The 20,208-nt window shown below is 41.9% G+C and overlaps 1 protein-coding gene across 4 annotated transcripts in view; it reads left to right on the top strand.

The window, feature by feature from the left end:
• RPS6KA5 (ribosomal protein S6 kinase A5) overlaps nucleotides 1–20,208 on the top strand; it is a 167,370-nt gene that overhangs the window by 41,977 nt on the left and 105,185 nt on the right. For 3 of the 4 annotated variants that reach the window (XM_032766512.2, XM_032766513.2, XM_032766514.2), the window contains one exon: nucleotides 6,075–6,146. The exons of the other annotated variant lie outside the window; for it this stretch is intronic. In XM_032766512.2, coding sequence (XP_032622403.1) covers nucleotides 6,075–6,146 — 72 coding nt within the window. The remainder of the gene's footprint in view (nucleotides 1–6,074; nucleotides 6,147–20,208) is intronic. 4 annotated transcript variants of the gene reach the window in all.

The raw sequence follows: 20,208 nt of genomic DNA, 5'->3' as shown, positions 1-20,208 counted from the left end.
CTGGTCCACAGGGTCCTGCTCAAGCTGCGCAGAGACAAGGCCCGCTTAATCCTGATTGCTCCAGCGTGGCCAAGGCAGCACTGGTACACCATGTTGCTCGAGCTGTCGGTGTCCGACCCAATTCGCCATCTGCTCTGGCCGGATCTCAAAACTCAAGAACACGGCAGGCTACACCACCCAGACCTGCAGTCCCTCCATCTCACAGCATGGATGCTGCATGGTTAAATCAATCTGAGCTTCATTGCTCTGCCTCGGTACAACAGGTGCTCCTGGGCAGCAGGAAACCTTCCACTAGGTCTACATACCTGGCCAAGTGGAAGCATTTTTCCTGCTGGTGTGCCCAGAACGATACTCTCCCCATGCAGGTACCAGTCCCTACCATCCTGGCGTATCTCTGGTCCCTGAAGCAGCACGGCCTAGCGGTCTCGTCCATCAAGGTACACCTGGCAGCCATCTCAGTCTTCCATCCAGGGGAAAACGGACGTTCAGTCTTTCCTAACCTTATGGTTACCAGATTCCTTAAGGGCCTGGAGTGCTTGTACCCACAAGTCTGTCATCCGACCCCTACGTGGGATCTGAATCTAGTTCTAACTAGGTTCATGGGTGCTCCCTTTGAGCTGATGGCCACCTGCTTGCTGCTGTACCTTTCCTGGAAGACAGCCTTCCTCGTCGCTATTACATTGGTGAGGCGAGTGTCAGAACTTTGGGCCCTCACAGCAGACTCCCCGTATACGGTATTCCGTGAGGATAAGGTACAGCTGCGACCACACCCCGCCTTCCTCCATAAGGTGGTGTCTGCCTTTCACGTCAACCAGGACGTCTTCCTCCTGGGCTTCTTCCTGAAACTGCGCTCCTCACGTAGGGAGCAACAGCTGCATTCCCTGGACATTCATAGGGCTCTTGCCTTTTACGTCGAGAGAACAAAGCCCCTTCGAAAGACACCTCAACTCTTCGTAGTGGTGCCGGACTGGATGAAGGGCCTACCGGCCTCCTTGCAGCAAATTTCATCTTGGGTGACATCTTGCATCCATGCCTGTTATGACTTGGCTCACGTTTCAACTAGCCATCTCACTGCCCATTCTACTCGGGCTTCGTCTGCCGCCTTCCTGGCCCATATACCCATCCAGGAGATCTGTAGGGCAGCGACCTGGTCATCCGTGCACACCTTCGCTTCATACTTTGTGTTAGTGCAGCAGTCCAGAGATGATGCGGCATTTGGTTCAGCGGTACTTCAGTCTGCGACATCTCACTCCGACCCCACCGCCTGGGTAAGGCTTGGGAGTCACCTAATTGGAATTGATATGAGCAAGCACTCGAAGAAGAAAAGATGGTTACTCATCTTTTTAACTGTTGTTTTTCGAGATGTGTTGCTCATATCCATTCCAAACCTGCCCTCCTTCCCCTCTGTTGAAGTAGCCGGCAAGAAGGAACTGAGGGGACGATGCTCGGCAGGGATATATATCCGGCGCCAGTCCAGGGGGCGCCTCAGCCAACCCACCGAGTGTTGCTAGGGTAAAAATCTTCCGACGAACATGCACGCGGCGCGCACACACCTAATTGGAATGGATATGAGCAACACTTCTTGAAGAACAACAGTTACAAAGGTGAGTAAACGTCTTTTTTGTATGGTCAGCCTTGCAGCCATTATATCCTCACTAGAAAAAAGGTGTGTGGTTTATGACTTTCAGTATGGAAAATGCTTATTTTCATGTAGACATTCATCCTACCCATAGGCAGTTCTTGAGATTCACTGTAGGCCCTCGACACTTCCAATACAAGGTTCTGCCGTTGGGACTCACGACCGCTCTGTGGTTTTTCACCAAATATTTTTCTATAGTGGCGGTCCATCTCCGGCATCAAGGAATCCTCATATTCCCTTAGCTTGATGACTGGCTGCTAGCAGTGCAATCCAGACAAGAAGCTCGAGCCTCAACCGCCCTGCTGCTCCTACTTCTTTCCTCTCTGGGGTTAAGCATAAACATCAAAAAATTGGTATTAGCTCATACAATCCTAAGAGTTCATGGAGGCATGAATTAATGTGTTCTCTGTCTGTGCCTATCTACCAGAGGACAGGTTCCAGATCCTGCAAGAACTGATTGTCATGGTGACTTCCAGTCATTCTGTTCCAGCCAGAACCAGCCTTTCCCTTCTTGGCCACATGGCAGCATACACATGCATCACTACCTTTGCTCATATCGCTTCTGCTATCTGTAGCTGTGGCTACAGGGAATCTATTCTTATGCACCATTCTGTGGACCTCTTCTTGACCATTCCCCCTGAGGTTCTTTCCTACCTTCGGTGGCAGACAGACCCAGTTCAGGTTTACATTGAGATACCCTCTCTTCCATCCTCCCCATGCATGATGATCATCACAGATGCATCACTCAGTTGATGGCATGCTGACATAGGCGAGGACATGACATAGGGAACTTGGACTTCTCAGGAATCCAGGATGCACATCAACCTCCGAGAACTTAGGATGGTAAGAAAAGCATGTCATACATTTCTCCCATCCATTCTCTCCCGTGATGGTCTCATCATGTCAGACAACGCCACCACTGTTTATTATATAAACAAACAAGGGGGCGCGAGGTCATCAGCACTTTGTGCAGAAGCGGTTCGTCTCTGAGACTAGTGCATTGCGCACAAGATACTGTTGTTAGCAGCCTATCTTCTGGGGAATCAGAATGTGATTGCAGACTCTCCCAGCAAGAAATTCATGGCTGATCACGAATGGGAGCTATGTGACTCTGTGATTGTTGACATTTTTGACCTCTGGGGACTCTGGGCCAGAGACCTTTTTGCCTCCTGCACCAACAACAAATGCATCCAGTACTGCTTCGGGGGGGGGGGGGGGCTCGGCACCCTTTGCCAAGGTGATGCCCTGGTCTTCCTCTGACCGGACTAGACCAGTTTTTTCTTTCCTCCTCTCCTGTTCCTGCCATGGTCCTCACAAGATGAGATGGGAAAGAGCTATGGTCATCCTGATCACCCCATTCTGGCCTCGCTAATTCTGGTTTCCTCTCCTTCTCTGTATGTTGGCGCATCCCCTTGCTTCCGTTGCCAGTTTCTCCAGAGCTGCTCACACAACACAGTGGCAGAATCAGATGTCCCAATCTGCGGAAATGTCACCTAAGAGCTTGACTTTTTGGATGGGCATCTTCACTAGAGCAGGAATGTTCATCAGCAGTGCAAGAAATCATCTCAAGTAGCAGCAAAGAGTTCATGAGGCAGTCCTATAGGGGCAAGTGGAAACTTTTCATCTCCTGGTCCCAGCAGAAGGGTCTTCCCCCGAGGCTGTGGGTATTCTTCTTTTCGTCGACTATTTCCTATCCCTGAAGGCGTCAGAACTTGCTCTTAACTCCATCGAGGTGCACGTGGCAGCTATTAATGCTTTCCACCCCCTTGTGAAGGGACACTGTGTCTTTATGCACCCCTTGACTACAAGGTTTTGGAGAGGCCTCTTACGGACTTGTCCTCCCATTTAATCCATAGCTTCCCAGTGGGATCTTAGCCTCATCCTCATGGCGCTGATGAAATTGCCCTTTGAACTGCTGGCCTCCTGTGTCGTCTTTCCATGAAGATCACCTTCCTGGTAGCTGTTATCTTCACAAGGAAGGTAGGCGAATTGGGGGCTATGATGGTGGATCCCCCCCCCCCCTTTACCATGTTCCATAAGGACAAAGTTTCCCTGCGCTTGCACCCCAAGTTTTTGCCGAAGATTGTTTCCCATTTTTCATCTCAACCAACCCAACCATTTGCATGCATTCTTTCCGAAAGAGCATACCTTAGTGGAAGAATGACACTTTCACTTCCTCGGCGTCCACAGGGCCCTGGCCTCCTACCTGCAGAGGACGAGATCCTTCAGAAAATCCCCTAGGTTGTTTATCACTGTAGCAGAAAGGATTTATGGGCAAGCAATCTCCACTTAGAAAATTTCCAAGTGGATTTTGGGGTGCATTATGCTCTCTTGTTGACTATTGGGACTGTCTCTGTCCTTTGGAGTATGAGCACAAGCATTGACTTTGACTGCACTTCATGACATACTGCTTACAGACATGTTGGGCAGCCACCTGGAGATCTTTACATACTTTCTCTTCCCATTTGCGAGACTCTGCGATAGGTGTCTTTTTCAGAACAGCTGCTTTCTGTTCCCATCATTCTTCCTCTCACCCTCCTCTTAACTAAGTACTCCTTGTCAATTGCCTTCAGTGGAATACAATAGGGAGCATCACTCGAAGAAGAGAAGGTTACTCACCTGTAACTGGAGGTTCTTCGAGAGATGTGTGGGCCCTATCTGTACTCCACTTCTCCTTCCCTTGGGGACTGCTTGGATTGTGGTGGAGAAGGAACTGAGGGCACAGTCTGTCCGCCCTGCCCTTTTTCACCTGGGACAAAAGCATGAGGTGAAGCAAAGGTGCATGTGTGGATGAATGCACACTACTACTTTCAAAATCTCCAGCTCCAGACACATGATGTATGCATATAACCCTCAGTGATATACAGATAGGGTCCACACATCTCAAAGAACCTCCAGTTACAGGTAAGTGACCTCTTCTTCTTCCCTTCACCTTGCCCCCACATACCATATCCATATAGGTTGCAATCCTTGTCATATTGGTTTCCTTGGAACTTGCAGACTGCTTAGAAATTCTTATCAGCTGAGTAAGTTAACTGCCTATCCTATCAAGGCGCAGTCTGCTATAGCTCAAGCAGCCTCCTTTTGTCTTTTTAAGAGGCATCTCTATATTTGAAATCTGAAGAGCTTCTTCTTGGAGCTCCATACAAGTTTACAAGCTATTATTCTCTAGTGTCAGCCTCTAGATCTGATACACAGTTTCGCAGGGAAGTTTTACAGTACTTATTTAAATAGGACTCCTAGCACCAAGCACCTTAGAGAGAGAGAAAACAGTTAGTTGCCTTCAGTGGGATCTATGTGGATAAATACTTGAAGAAAAATGGTTACTTACCTTATAGTAACTGTGGTTCTTCAAGATGTTTTGTCCACACTGATCCTATGATCTACCCCCCTTCTCTGCTAATCTGAAGTCCTTTTAGCTTTGAGGATTCTGTATTGGTGAAGGAACTGAATAACAGTTAGGACTGCCCTGCCCTTTGTGCCCTTAAGGGAAGGGCTTAAGGACATTCAGGGCTCATGCAGGGGCCCAGCGTATACTGCTAGTCAGAAAGAATCCAGTCTCAGGTGCATGCACATACAGAGTGGTATCCATGTGGATAAAAACATTTTGAAGATCCAGAGTCATTGTAAGGTAAATAACCATTTTTATTAGTTTTGGAAGGGGCTACATGTATTTATAGAAATTGATAGCTTTGTGAAGTAGTAACTTATAAAATTCCTGGTAGTGCATCCAGTTAGAATGTATTCAAATTATATATCTGATATTCTTGTCATTTGAATGCACCTGTTTAATGAGTCTTCAAAAGACGTTTAATTTTATTTCTTCTAAAATGCCACTGGAAAACATATTGAATACCGAGTCCCAGATCCTGCAAATGTTCCCTCTGGATGGATCTCTTGTACCCATATGGAACAAGTTGCAGCATCAGGGCCAGCATTAGGGCAAAAATGCTTTCGCCTTTAGAGCACTTAAAATTTTTAGAATACTCAATAAGGCCCTGCTAATGCAACCACTTATGTATTTGCTTGAGAAGATATTTCTCAGATGTAAATTATGGTGGACCACTTTGTACAAGAAATCCTATCACAGACTGATCTCCTTTACCAAGACCTCTGTTCTCGAGTGCTTAGTTCTCAAAACCTTTTGTTTTGTGAATGACCTGGAAGATCCCTGTGGACAACTGGTAGTCGAAAGACAATAGCTTGAGAGTTACTACCCTGGACTATTTTGATTTTATTTTAAATGTACAAAAATGTGTTGTTTTTTTTTTAAAGTTTCAAATTGAAATGGTGCAGTGTACTTTTAGAGTTCCTTTTTTTTCCTTCTATCCATTAAAATGTTCTCAAAGTGCAGAAACGTGTCAGAATATCTGATATATCAATGCGTTACATCTCTGAAGATTTTGACATGGACATTTTTTTTCTTTTTCCTCAGCAAATTTGACAGGCCATGCAGAGAAGGTGGGCATTGAAAACTTCGAACTCTTGAAAGTTCTTGGAACAGGAGGTAAGACTTTTCTTCTGAAGTGACCTTTGGAAGTAATGTTCTTCAGTGCAGTTGTTTCCTAGCTCAGTTTTTGGAAGAAATTATCTAGGGAATAATTGGAACAAATTATTTAGGGGGATTTGTCTTATAAAATAAGGCAAAGAGAACCTGGGATATGTAAAGAACAAATATGTACAATTATATCATATCAGTCTTTTTCACATAAAAGAAACATCCTTTTGAAAAGATGGTCATATAGAACAACATTGACCGGTGACTCACATGACAGTATAAAAAAACATTTAAAATCTAGTACTAAGTTTTAAGGCATACACTTGAAGTTTTCATTAAATTCTTCAGACCTCTACAGTTGATGAAGATCATAGTTTGTGGAAAAACAGGAACGTCTGCCTCTTCATCAACTGGAATCTTCATTCTTTTTAACTACACTTTTTCACAGAAGTATCATTGGGGGCTATATCTGTTTTGTCATGCCATCAGAATAGCACTACTTTTTAAGAAGATAAGTGAAAGCACTAAGTATTGGATTTTGGATTTTATTATGGTAGGGGGAGCTTTGCGTGTGTGTGCGTGCATGCACTTTTTAAAGAATTTTTAGAGCTAGAGAAAGATGGTGGGTTGATATTTCAGGAGACAAGATTCTCTCTCTGTACGTAGAAAATGTACAGTAAGAGTAATAGCAGTGTATGCTTCCTCTCACTGTTTTTGCCACTGTTCTTCAGCACTAACTTGGAGGAACAAGGGTTGCAGTGGTAAGAAGGGATTTCATGTCTGTGGCTGTTCAGTGATTGTGCTCTGTGGGATTGCCAGAGAATTCCAATTGTGAGAATAGATTTTAATGTGGTGGGCACTTAACTGCTGAGATCACTGAGTTCTCAGTTTAAGTGAGATCACCAGTTCCTTTTATATAAGCCATCAAATAATCTGGAGTAGGTGAGTGAGGACTCATGGTGACTACCAAATTTGAACTAATTAGCAAGAGATGCAATATGGAATTTTGCTATCAGGCAAAAGCAGTTGCCAGATCGCTTATTCTTCTCAGATAAATCAAAATGTCCTACATCCATGTTTATGTCAAAATTGGAGAGGGAAGTGTAAATGGTGGAAAAATAAATTGGGGCAATGCCTTGTGCAGAAGCAGGGAAAGATCTTATGAAGCTCCCTGCCCACAAGGCGGGGGAAAACATCTCGCATACCAAGCATCTCAGAGAAGGTGGAAGAACATTCTCCAGAGAAAATTAACAATCCTAGTATCCATGAGAAACATGGACAAATGCCAGAGGATACTGTTCCACATTCCACTTATCTTGCTATGGAGTTTCTGTAGCTAGATTGTCAAAGTTTCTAGGAAAAAAAGAGGGGGGGAAATCCACTAAGATCTAAGCAGGTACTAGCTGACTTCTTTTCCAGTGAAGAAGGAGCCTTGGGAGGCTGTGATGCACAAATTTTATATTTTAAGGTAGATGGAATTAGTGTGATCATCTAGTGTCTGACCTGAATAAAACAGGTCATAGGATTTCCCTGAATTATTTCCTGTTTGAACTAAGGCATATGTTTTAGAAAAGTATCAAACCTTCATTTTAAAGTTGCCAGTGATGGAGAATTCTCCATAATCCTTGGTAATTTGTTCCAATGGATAATCACTCTCATTCTTAAAAGTTTGTCCCTGATTGCTAGTGTGAACTTGTCTAGCTCTGAAGTCCAAATGTTGTATCTTGTTATATGTTTCCCTGATAGATTGAAGAGCCCTTTCTTATCACGTTTCTTTTCCCATGTAGGTACTTAAAAACTGTGATGAAGTCAGTCAACCTTCCCTTTATTAAACTAAGCAGATTGAGCTCCTTATGTCTATTCCTATAAGGGAGGGATTCCCAAACTTTTGAGGAAAAATATTAGTTTTGTTACATATGTATAAACTAACACTAAATAAACAATGTACATGTTTACTTTTCATTTTAATGTAAATGATTGTAATAATAGAAAGCCGTAGCAATATGCAGTCAAAGAAATGCTTCAAGATGTGTAAAACCAAGCAGTTTTAGTAAAACTGCACATTAAAAAAGTGTCCAAAATGTGTTCAAACAGGGAAAACAGAATTTGTTTAAAACTGAACATAAGCAATGCAACAAAATTGTTAAGAAAAAGTTTGATTTTAAAACAAAATAGTTGTCCAACTTTGAACACTATATTGTTTTCAGTTTGTGTAAAATCTGAATTTCTGTGCTAGGGAAGTAAAGACCCAATCCTATTCTCTACTAATTAGAAAAGAGTCAAATACTTTGTATTTTTAGTTATAACAACTTATAGTCCAGGAGTCTTCTTAGTGGGATGGATTTGGCTGCTTCTCCTTGCACTGGTTTTCAAGCTGGTAACATCTGTTAGTGAGGCTCAACCTGACCTCATTTTCAATTTTTAGCCTTTCAGCCAGCTCAGGGTGCAGGAAGGAGGTACTTAGGAGCTTTATCCCTGGGGGAGTGTAACTCAGGGTGCATGAAAAGGTGGTGGCTACAGGCTGTGTTAAGGCAGGGTGGTAGCTTAAAGTGCAGGCAGGGGCTGTGTCCAAAGAGGTACTGCTGCTATGGGGCCCGGCCTTGCACTCAGTCCCTCATTAGCACAGTGAGGGCAGCTCTGCTCCTTGTGGCTCTGGGAGTCCTGTGCTGTCCTGCACATTCACTGTGGCTGTGGACACTGAGGACTACAGTTACTTGAGCCTGTTGGGTGCGGCATCCATTATTCAGCCCACATGGGGAAGCTGATCTGGATGCACAGAGTATTTAGCGTTGCTGTGCTCCCCCCCAGGGAGCTCGGGGCTGGAGGGCGAGTGTTGATGCCAGGTCTCTGTGCGCCCAAGTCAGTTTCCCCATGAGTACTGTGCTTTGAGGCATCAGAAGCTGTTCTCCCACCCTCCCCTTACCCAAGCCAAGTGGGGAAACTGACCTGGACGCACAGAGCACCTGGTATTGCTACTTGCCCCCACTCCCAAAATGGCACCCATGATGGCAGACCACACTGAACTGTGCACAGCCTACCTTTGGGCCGCGGCCCATGGTTTCGGAACTGTTGCTTATAAGGCATGCTTTCTCATCCTATAATCTTTCTCATGGCTCCTTTCTGAACCTTCTTCAATATATCAACATCCTTCTTGAATTGTGGTCACAAGAACTGGATATAATAGTCCAGTAGTTGTCAGTCCAGTGAAAATTAGAGAGGTACTATCACCTCCCTACTGCTACTCAAATTTCTCCTGTTTATGCATCCAAGGATCACATTAGTCCTTTTTGCCACAGTGTCATGCTAGCCACCAGAACCTCGGAATCATTGCTTCCCAGGATAGAGTCCCCCACTCTGTAAATATGGGCTTCATTCTTTGTTCTTAAATGTATGGTTGTTAAATTAGACAATAGTAAACTGCTCTGTATCAGTGACCTGTCCTCCTCATTGTTTGACTCCCTCAGTCTTTTGTTATATGCAAACTTTATCAATTATGATTTTAAATTTTTTTTTCCCAGGACACTGGTAAAAATGTTAAATTGTGTTGGGCCGAGAATGAATCCCTGCAAAGTCACCGCTAGAAATATGCCCACTTGATGATGATTCCCTGTTTACAGTTATAGTTTGAGACCTTTCAGTTGACCAGTTTGTACGCCATTTAACGAGTGCCATGTTGATTTTGTATCTTAATCAAAATGTTGTACAGCACCAAATCAAATGCCTTATAAAAGTGTAAGCGTATTATATCAACACGACTTCCTTTATCAACCAAACTTGTAACATAACACAAATATTATTATTTTGACTAGATCTGTTTTCCGTAAACCCATTTTGATTGGCATATTATATTACTCTCCTTTAATTCTTTATTAATCAAGTCCTATATCAGCCACTCTGTTATTTTGCCTGGGATCAGTGTCATGCTGAAAGGACTATAATTACCTGGGTCATCCCATTTATTCTTTTTAAATATTGGCACAACATAACATCTTCCAGTTCTCTGAACTGCCCCGGTATTGCAACAGATTTTGGAAATCAACATCAACAGTTGAGTGTGCTCATTAGACAGCTCTTTTAAAACTCTTGGATGCAAGTTATCCGGTCCTGTCAGTTTAAAAATATCTCTCTTTAGTAGCTGCTGTTTAACATTTTCATGAGTTACCATTAGAATGGAAAGTATTTCCATCATCATCATCAATTCACTTTTTCCCAAGTACAGACCAGAATTACTTATTAAACATTTCTGCCCTTTCTCCATTATTACAGACAGTTCTATCATATCCATCTAGTAATAGACTAATACCGTTGTTAGAATTCTTTTTGTTCCTAATGTAGTTAACAAAAGTTCCTTCTTATTGTCCTTAACTCTGCTGGCCATAGATTTCTTCTTGTCTTTTTGCTTCTCTTATCAATTTTCTACAATTCCTAGCTTTTCATTTATATTCATGACTGTCAACTTCCATTGTCTTCCACATGTTATGTTTTTTTATAGTTACTTTCACTTCCCCTCTAAACCAGATTGCTTTTTGCTTTTTAAAAAACAGCATGGCCTTCTTTCTTGATTGTGGATTTGTAGCTTTTGGGGGTCTTAAAAGTCCCCAATTATCAGTCACATTTTTTCTGTTTACAGTTTTCCTCCCAACTGATTTGGCTCAGAATTGTTTTCAGCTTTGTGAAATTGCTGCTTTTAAAGCACCAAGTATTTGTTATGGTTTGGACTTTGATCAAATCATAATTACATGTACCTATGCTACTACTAATTTTTAGTTTTTCAAGGGAGTGTGCATGTCCGTTTCACTTCGGGGTATGTGTATTGTTGCCTGATCTTAGGAAGATAATATTAATTTGATAGTATTGATTATAGGCTCACCAATTAATCTGATCAGAAAATAATAAAGTTCTTTCCCCAGAATCAGGCTATACAGAGTTTGCAAGGATCCTTGGGGTATATGACAGGACACTCACACTGAGACAAATGTAGCCTTAAAGACTTTTATTGAGATAAATGGAATAATCATCAAATAGTAATCAAATGGTAAAATAGTTACAAATGCAATAATATTGTTCTAGAGATACATGTAATGATATATACTATAAAGCTTTTGATTAATATACTCACACCCTTCCTTGATAACGTGGTGGTAGGAGACAAAGGACCAGCCTTGCCTCTGGCATGCCAAGAGAGTTCAGGTCCAGGTTCCTCAATTCTTGAGTGGGAGTGTAGAGCTTAGGAGAAGCTTAAGAGCTATTAAAGCTAATTTAGAGTTTTACTTAACTAACTAACTGACTTAAAACTTAGAATTAGGAACTAACAGACTAATAAACAAAGAAGCCTGGAAACTTGAAACTTGAAGCTTAGAAACTTCCTTGCAATGGTGGTCACCTCTCTAATAGAGCTAGAGGACTTGAGCCCTCCTTCTATGTCCAAACTTAGTTTCCTCCTCCACAAAATGTTAGGGTACACTTACTCCATAGGCTGACATATACATACAAATTAATGACATTAGATCATTCTCGGATTTATTTCTGTCCTACCCAGTTCTTTCTGTTCTTTCCATGTGGTGTACCTGTTACATTTACAGAGGCTATGAACGTAGGAAGCCCCCTGTGTGAGTCTTATGCTTTAGCTCATCATCACCTATCTAGATGAAAGGTCCCAAACATATGTGTACTAACTTTGCCTTAGCTCAGCATACAGGTATGATCTGTAGTAGGGATGTACATAATATGTAAAAACAATAACCGTGTAACCAATAAAAATTCTGTTGGTTACACAGTTAAATGTTTGACCAGGGAATTAAGAGTGTGGGGGGTGCTGTAGCACTCCCACCTTTTAGGGGGGATCCCTGCTGCCAGCCCCACCCCCTCAATCCCATTCAGACAAAAGCGCTCTTCTGACACAGATTTCTTAGTTTCTCCTCATTGATACAGTACAATCCAGCCCTCAGATTTCGGCCAAACATTGTCTCCAGCTCCTGAGGCACAAGGCTGTGGGCACATCAGTTCTTGCTCACGCCAGACTACGCGTGAGGTGCCTCCCAAGCATGGTGTGGTTTGATTTATAGGCTGCACAGAGACAACATAAGCAAAGTACTATCAGTGTTCACCAGGGTCAAGCAGTCCTTGGCAGGGTGGATTTGATTTAAAACAAATTGATTTTAAATCATGATTTAAATCACTAGTCAGAAAGACTCGATTTAGTCATGGATTTCTACATAAAAGTGCATTCTTGTTGGTTGTTATAACCTTAATACATATTCTTCACAATTCAGAGATAGATGTAGGTTTCATTTTTAGAAGGTACACGCTATACATTTTTGAAGTGATTTATTTTGAAAACTTTTCAGATTAGTTTTACAGCTATATCAGAAAATGAATTATTGGTTTTTTCATGTACTAAAGGTAATTGAAATAGATAGTTCACCTCCCAATGACTTCATAAATATCTCCAATTCAGAAGGTTAACGATTAATATTTGGAGGATTTTCTTGCCATGTTGTATTAGGAGGAGAACATCACCAGACAGTCATTTAAATTTTTATTTAACTAAAACAACATTATCTATTCTGGATTTCTTTCTTCAACATCAAATATATAATATTTGAACAACACAAGCATATGAATTTTTGAATTTAGTTAAACATTCAAGTCTCTTAAAATCAGGTTTGTTTTTGTTAAAATTGTTTTTAACTGAAATAGTTAAATGAAATATATTTAAAAAAAACCCCAAAATTAAATCAACTATGTCAACCAGGTCAACCTGAGAAACTTAAGATATTGGCTTTTGAAGTTAACTCAGTCGTCTTCACTTTCATTTTCCTGTTTGTTCATAATCTGGAAAAGAAAAACAAGCTTTCCTGCTTTTTCAGGTTCCAAACCATTTCTCAATTTGGAACGAATTAGTCCAAAGGAAGAAAATAGTCTTTCTACATAGGCAGAAGAAGCTACTGCAATTAAAAGTGAGATTATCACTTCAACAGTCTCTGAATCCAAGTACTTAAGAGACTTCCACCAGTTTACTGGTGTGATTTTCTTTAAAACTTCATTAGCAAACATATATTTCTTGAATGGTTCACCCTTAGCTCTGAAGTTTATTATAGTTGGCTTTATTGAGGGATGATTGCTGGATGTCCATGTCATAGCCAACTCTTCTTCAGCAGTTAAGGTGTGACCCTGGTACCGAGTATTGAGAATATTTGCAAGAAAATGAGCTGAAGACAGTGCTTGTCCCATTTGTTTTTTTTAATGCTTGTAATTTAACTCTGTCATCGCATGTTTCTTTTTTTAAGATCTTTCAGTTCCTTCCAAATTTCAGCAGCGTCAGGAGTAAAACAGCTGTTTCCATGCCTTTTGTTCCAGGCTACAGAAATAGGCTTCAGGGTACTCAGCATGTGTTCAACATTTCTCTTAAGCCCAATGTTGAGAACTTTGGCTGTGACAGTACACCTATTTTTCCACAATTTTGTTCACAAACTATCATCTGATTAAACCAGTTCTTGATACAGTGCTCAAAACAATCCGAGTTCCATCGCATGTCTTGTGGGAGAGTTAGCTTGATTCCTCCTACTTTTTTTCGAGCAGTTGCTGCAGAGTGGTTGTTACGGAAGTGTTTTGCAATTTCAACAACATTAGCCTTGATTCTGGAACATTGAATTCTTTGGCTCGGAGGTACATCAAATGAGCACTGCAATTGTATGTTGTTCACTCTTCACTCTCTTCTCATCCTGGATACATTTGCAGCATTGTCTGTGACCAAGCTGCAGTCTAGACATTTGAAATTTTTTTTTTCAGTTTGTTATAGCTTTTATTGCTACTTCTTGTAAGTATTCTGCTGTGTGTGCATTTCCTGATTATATCAGTTGGTCCACCCATCAAGGCCCAGGTTAACAATTTTACTCTCTAGACCATAGGTGGGCAAACTTTTTGGCCCAAGGGCCACATGGGGGTTGTGAATCCATATGAAGGGCCAGGTAGGGAAGGCTGTGTCTCCCCAAACAGCTCCACCCCTTCCCCTTCCTACTCCCTGACTGCCTCCCTCAGAACACCCCACCCATCCAACCCCCCCACTCCTTGTCCCCTGACTTCCCCAACCCCTATCCACACCTTGCCCCCTGACAGGGCCCCCAGTACTTCCACACCTATCCAACCCTCCCCGTTCCCCATCCCCTGACTGCCTCCTGCCATTACCTCCGCTCCATCCAACTGCCCCCTGCTCACTGTCCCCTGACTGCCCCCCGGAACCCTCTGCCCCTTATCCAACCCGCCCAGCTCCCTTACCATGCTACTCAGAGTATCAGGAGCTCGCAGCTGCATGGCCCGGACGGAGCCAGCCATGCCACCCAGAGCGCTGGTGGCATGGCAAGCTGAGGCAGGGGCTAGCCTCCCTGGCTGGGAGCTCAAGGGCTGGGCAGGGCAGTCCTGCGGGCCAGATGTGGCCTGTGGGCCATAGTTTGCCCACCTCTGATCTATAACCCTTCTGACCTTTTGCACACTGCTCAATTTCTCTTTCATACACTTTATCCAGCAATTTGCCTGTGACATCTGCTCTGTTGGTTGGACTGTACCCTGGTCTTAATGACTGAACCATGTTAATGAAGTGTTGGTTCTCAATCATACGGAAAAGAGAGTTCATTGCGTAAACAAACCGGGCCATTTTTTCATCAATTATCTTTTTGTAATCTGTTGGTTCTTATCACAAACTTATCTATGGTCATTTCTGGATGATGGAGATTTTTTTTTTCTTTTTGCTACAGATGATATACTGTGGCTAAGTGACATACATGTGACCGAAACACTGTCATTGGCAGATATCTCTGAAACTATAGAAAATGATGGTGATCTTGAGGGAAGACTGAAAAAATTAGGTTGGTTTAGCCTGGAGAAGAGAAGACGAGAGGAGACATAACAGTTTTCAAGTACATAAAAGGTTGTTACAAGTAGGAAGGAGAAAAAAAATGTTCTCTTTGCTTCTTGTCCTAACCTCAGACGATAATCAGCTTAAATTGCAGCAATAGCAGTTTAGGTTGGACAGTAGGTGCAGATATTTCATGATAATCCATGTGTGTTTGTGCTTCTCTTACGTTGGTGGATCCCAAGCCAAATGTTTCTGCCTCAGAAATAATTTCGTTAAGATCCGTATTGAGATTTACACAATAGACTCTAAGGACAGAATTTGGACCTTGATCATGAAATTGAACTTCAGAAAATATAACTAAAATATATTTCTGTATAATGAAAATAAGTTGGATTAAAATCAGAAATTATCGAGTGGCGAGACTCTTAAACGGTGAGCTTCATCTTTGTCAGGAAAGGAATTATAGGTCTACAGCCCTGATTCAAGGCAGTAGTTCCAATGGATTTTAGGAACCTGTGGAGGTAGAGACAGGATTCTAATTTTAGTCAGTCTGGTGTACATCAGGAATAACATCATTGATTTAAATGGTGTTACTCTGGATTTACACTGCTGTAACTCATATCAGAATTTGGCCCAGTGTCTTCAATCTTATGTCTTCCTCTGTCTGGTTACTAAAGAATCAGGTTTATTCGCCAGTGAATCTTTATATTGATGTTAGTTTAACATGACATAAGTGCCATTTGGAAACCATTTCTAAAATTTATATTTACTTATCAGCTAACTTTTTTATAAGATGCATTCATAATCATAATTGCTGCTATTCCTGTTGTGACAAAGTTCCTCCTCTACCTTGATGGGTCCTGCGCTTATTGGCAGATCTGCTCACCTCAGTGATCTTCCCCACAGTCTGGATCAACTCCTCTTGTGTCTGATCAGGAGTTGAGAGGTTTGGGGGGAACCCGGGTCCACCCTCTACTCCGGGTTCCAGCCCAGGGCCCTGTGGATTGCAGCTGTCTATAGTGCCTCTTGTAACAGCTGCATGACAGTTACAACTCCCTGGGCTACTTCCCCATGACCTCCTCGAAACACCTTCTTTATCCTCACCACAGGACCTTCCTCCTGGTGTCTGATAACACTTGTACTCCGTCGTCCTCCAGCAGCATAGCCTCTCACTCTCAGCTCCTTGTGCCTCTTGTTCCCAGCTCCTCACACGCACTTCCTCTCCTCTAGCTCCTCCCTCCCTGACTGGAGGGAGCTCCTTTTTTAAACCCAGGTGCCCTGATTAGCCTGCCTTGATTGGCTTCAGGTGTTCTAATCAGCCTGTCTGCCTTAATTGGTTCTATCAGGTTCCTGATTACTCCAGTGCAGCCCCTGCTCTAGTCACTCAGGGAACAGAAAACTACTCAGCCAGTGACTAGTATATTTGCCCTCTACCAGACTCCTGTACCACAGTGGCCTGGGTCTGTCACACTATTTTTACTGCAAGCATTAATTTTTAGGAAATGCATTAACATATCTTGTAATAAGGCGTGCTTTAGTTAAGTAGACTATAAAATATGTAGGTTTTCAATCTTAACTTTCAATTTGAAATAACTTTTTATTAGTCTGTTTACAATGAATGTGGAGTATTAAATTAATTTCTATTTAATAGTTAGGATGCACTTTTGAAAAGGGTCTAATGTAGTTATGTTTCCTACTCTCACTGAAAATCAATAAGAGTTGGGAGCCTAACTCTTTTTGGACCTTTAGAAAATCTCATTCTTTATTCACACCTCGCTTCTCAAAGCTCTATTATTCTTATGTCTAAGGAGACTTTGATGGAACACTTTAACTGTGCGCGATATTGATGGACTCTATATTGAGGAAGACTATTCAGAAATTAACAGGCAGGAAGTCAATATGCCTCTGGCCTGGGAAGCAGGTCATATGTGTTTTTATTTATTACAAATACTTTCTTTATTTCCTCTTTAATATCTTAAGCAGCAGAGAGAGAGACTATATTGAAGAAAACATTTGTAACATTGAAAACACTGGTAAAATACATTACACATAAAATGGTGTTAAAATAAAATTGCTGGGGTTGCTAAGTCAAGCATTCATGCTTTAGGAAATGCCAAAATTAAGGTTGCCTGTGCAACCTTAATTCATCTCCGTTGTGTGTATGCATTATGATGAAGTCTTTAATTTCCTGATCACATACTATTTTTTTTCCACAGTACCGCTGCATCATTCAATGCACAGGCCTATTTGTTCCCCTGGTTAGTGATTGATTCCCTTCCATCCATTAAACCAGAAGGGCTGCCTTCTCTTCACATGGGAAGAGATAGAAAAAAACAGGGGAAGCACCTAAATTTGGGTGACCTAAATTCCCTGAAAGAGTCCATAGAGATAGTGGACGCTGCCTACAGGTACTCTGCCTGGAGACGTGAATGGATGAGTGTTCAAAAATGAGCCCCACAGCTCACAAGGACCCCCTCTTCCCCATTTAACCCCATTACCTTGATTGATATTTGGCTAGCACCAGGAAGAGGTTGATGAGGAGGTCTCATGACTTTGTGGGGTAATGAAGGGAGAGTGTATAAATGAAAAGATGCAGGGAAAACTGCATCCAGAGCCTCAACAAAAATTTCTGATGAGGAGGAAAAAGGGCTGCAGTCTGGTATACTGCAAATATGCATGTGCCAGTGTGTGTCTCTTACTATAGGAAAAACAAGGGTTGAGGCATCCAAAAACTGTCAGCGATACCTCTGTGCTCATGACTCCATGAAGGAGCTGCCATCTTATAACTCTGGCGTGCCATGGACCCAAGGTGAAATATTGGCTGGCCCACTGGGGTTCCTTGCCCTCCCTGAAGTGTGAATATATCCATGCCCCTGAGTGTCATTATCAAGGTTCCTTCCCCACTCTGAACTTTAGGGTACAAATGTGGGGACCTGCATGAACACTTCTAAGCTTAATTATTAGCTTAGATCTGGTACACTGCCACCATCCAGAATTCCACTGTCTGGAGCACTCTCTGTCCCCCCAAAACTTTCCCCTCCCTGGGTTGCCTTGAGGGACTTCACCAATACCCTGGTGAACACAAATCCAAATCCCTTGGATCTTAAAACAAGGAGAAATTAACCATCCCCCCACCAATCCCTGGTGAGTCCCTTGGATCTTAAAACAGGGAAACATCAATCAGATCCTTAAAAAGAAAGCTTTTAATTAGAGAAAGAAAAGTAAAAAATCATCTCTGTAAAATCAGGATGGAAAATACTTTACAGGGTAATCAGATTCATGTAGCCCAGAGGAACTCCCTCTAGCCTTAGGTTCAAAGTTACAGCAAACAGAGGTAAAATCCTCTCAGCAAAGAAGGAACATTTACAAGTTGAGAAAACAAAAATAAGACTAACACGCCTTGCCTGGCTATTACTTACAAATTTGAAACATGAGAAACTGATTCAGAAAGATTTGGAGAGCCTGGATTGATGTCTGGTCCCTCTTAGTCCCAAGAGCGAACAACCCCCAAAACAAAGAGCACAAACAAAAGACTTCCCTCCGCCAAGATTTGAAAGTATCCTGTCCCCTTATTGGTCCTCTGGTCAGGTGTCAGCCAGGTTTACTGAGCTTCTTAACCCTTTACAGGTAAAAGAGACATTAACCCTTAACTGTCTATTTATCACAGTCATAGTTGATCCTGGTGTAGAGACAGGTAGGTTTACAGAAGAATGCTTCCATTGATATGGCTACTATTACTGAATGAGGTGGTGTTCCTACAATGATGGAAAAATCCCTTTTGTCACTCTAGGCTGCATCTAGACTGTGTGGTTATGCCAACATAGCTATGGTGCTGTAGCTATGCCACTAGAGTCCCTGTAGTGTGGACATGGCCAAAAGCAAATTTTTCAGAGGTGGTCACTAACTGTGTACAGATCATTTTCTGCATACCTGTACCCTGTAGTTTGATTTGCAGAAGTGCTGCGCTCACAGGACTCACAGTAATAAATGAGGCAGGGGTCCTGTGGGAAAAAACAGAATGTGATCTTATAATTAAAGTTTGTATTATAATGCATATGCAACCTTAATTCTGGTATTTCGTAAGTTGGAATCCTTGACTTTGCAATAGTAACAATGTTGTTTTAACATAGGTTTTGTCTGTGTATGTAATTTTCTAGGTTTTTAAAAAAGCAAACTGAACAAATAAATTCTGTCATGTGTCATCAAATTGATACTTTCCTGCTTCATCAGTTGTGTTGGAACCTTTAGATTCACGACACAGACCTCTGTCACCTGAGATAAATAGAGTAACTGAAGGCAGTAGCAGGTTGTCATCCTCTGTGTAGACAAGCACTAGAGAGGGATGAGACCCACTTGCCAATGAGCAAGATGGATAAAAAATCTATTTAAAAATACCAGATTTTTATATTTATATTAAATACACTTTTTCTTAAAAAATCTATTTAAATTTGAAATTATTACCTAAATTTAATATAATCTATTACAATTATTTAAATAATATTCAGATAGTATTTGCTACCAAAGTTTTAGAGAGTTAAGCCACTGAACCTGGTGCAAGTCCCTAGCTGAGCACCTGGAGCCTGAGTTTGTTGAAGTGCTAAACCCACTTTTGACAACAGTAGCCTCTTGTGCAGAGGCAGAGTGAATTAGTCAAACTGAAATAAAGAAAATATTCTAAGTTGAGCAATCAATTGGGAGTTGAAAAAACAGGAAAGTTTGTTTTGCCCTAGCAATCTATGAATAAAAAAGAATAAATAATAAGATGGGTGAACTAGAGTGCCTTGTGATAAAGGAGGATATTGATATAATAGGCATCAGAAAAACCTGGTGGACTGAGAGCAATCAATGGGACACAATCATTCCGGGGTACAAAATATATCGGAAGGACAGAGCAGGTCGTGCTGCGGGGGGGTGGAGGGGAGTGGCACTATGTGAAAGAAAATGTAGATTTAAATGAAGTAAAAATCTTAAGCAAATCCACATGTTCCATAGAATCACTATGGATAGCAATTTCATGCTCTAATAAAAATATAACATTAGGGATCTGTTATCGACCACCTGACCAGGACAGTAATAGTGATGGTGAAATGCTTAGGGAAATTAGAGAGGCTATCAAAATTAAGAACCCAATAATAGTGGGGGATTTCAATTATCCCCATATTGACTGGGAACATTTCACTTCAGGACGAAATGCAGAGATAAAATTTCTCAATACTT

The sequence above is a fragment of the Chelonoidis abingdonii genome, chromosome 4, assembly GCF_003597395.2.
Source record: "Chelonoidis abingdonii isolate Lonesome George chromosome 4, CheloAbing_2.0, whole genome shotgun sequence".
Taxonomy (NCBI): Eukaryota; Metazoa; Chordata; order Testudines; family Testudinidae; genus Chelonoidis; species Chelonoidis abingdonii.
This window is presented reverse-complemented; position numbering and strand designations above follow the sequence as displayed.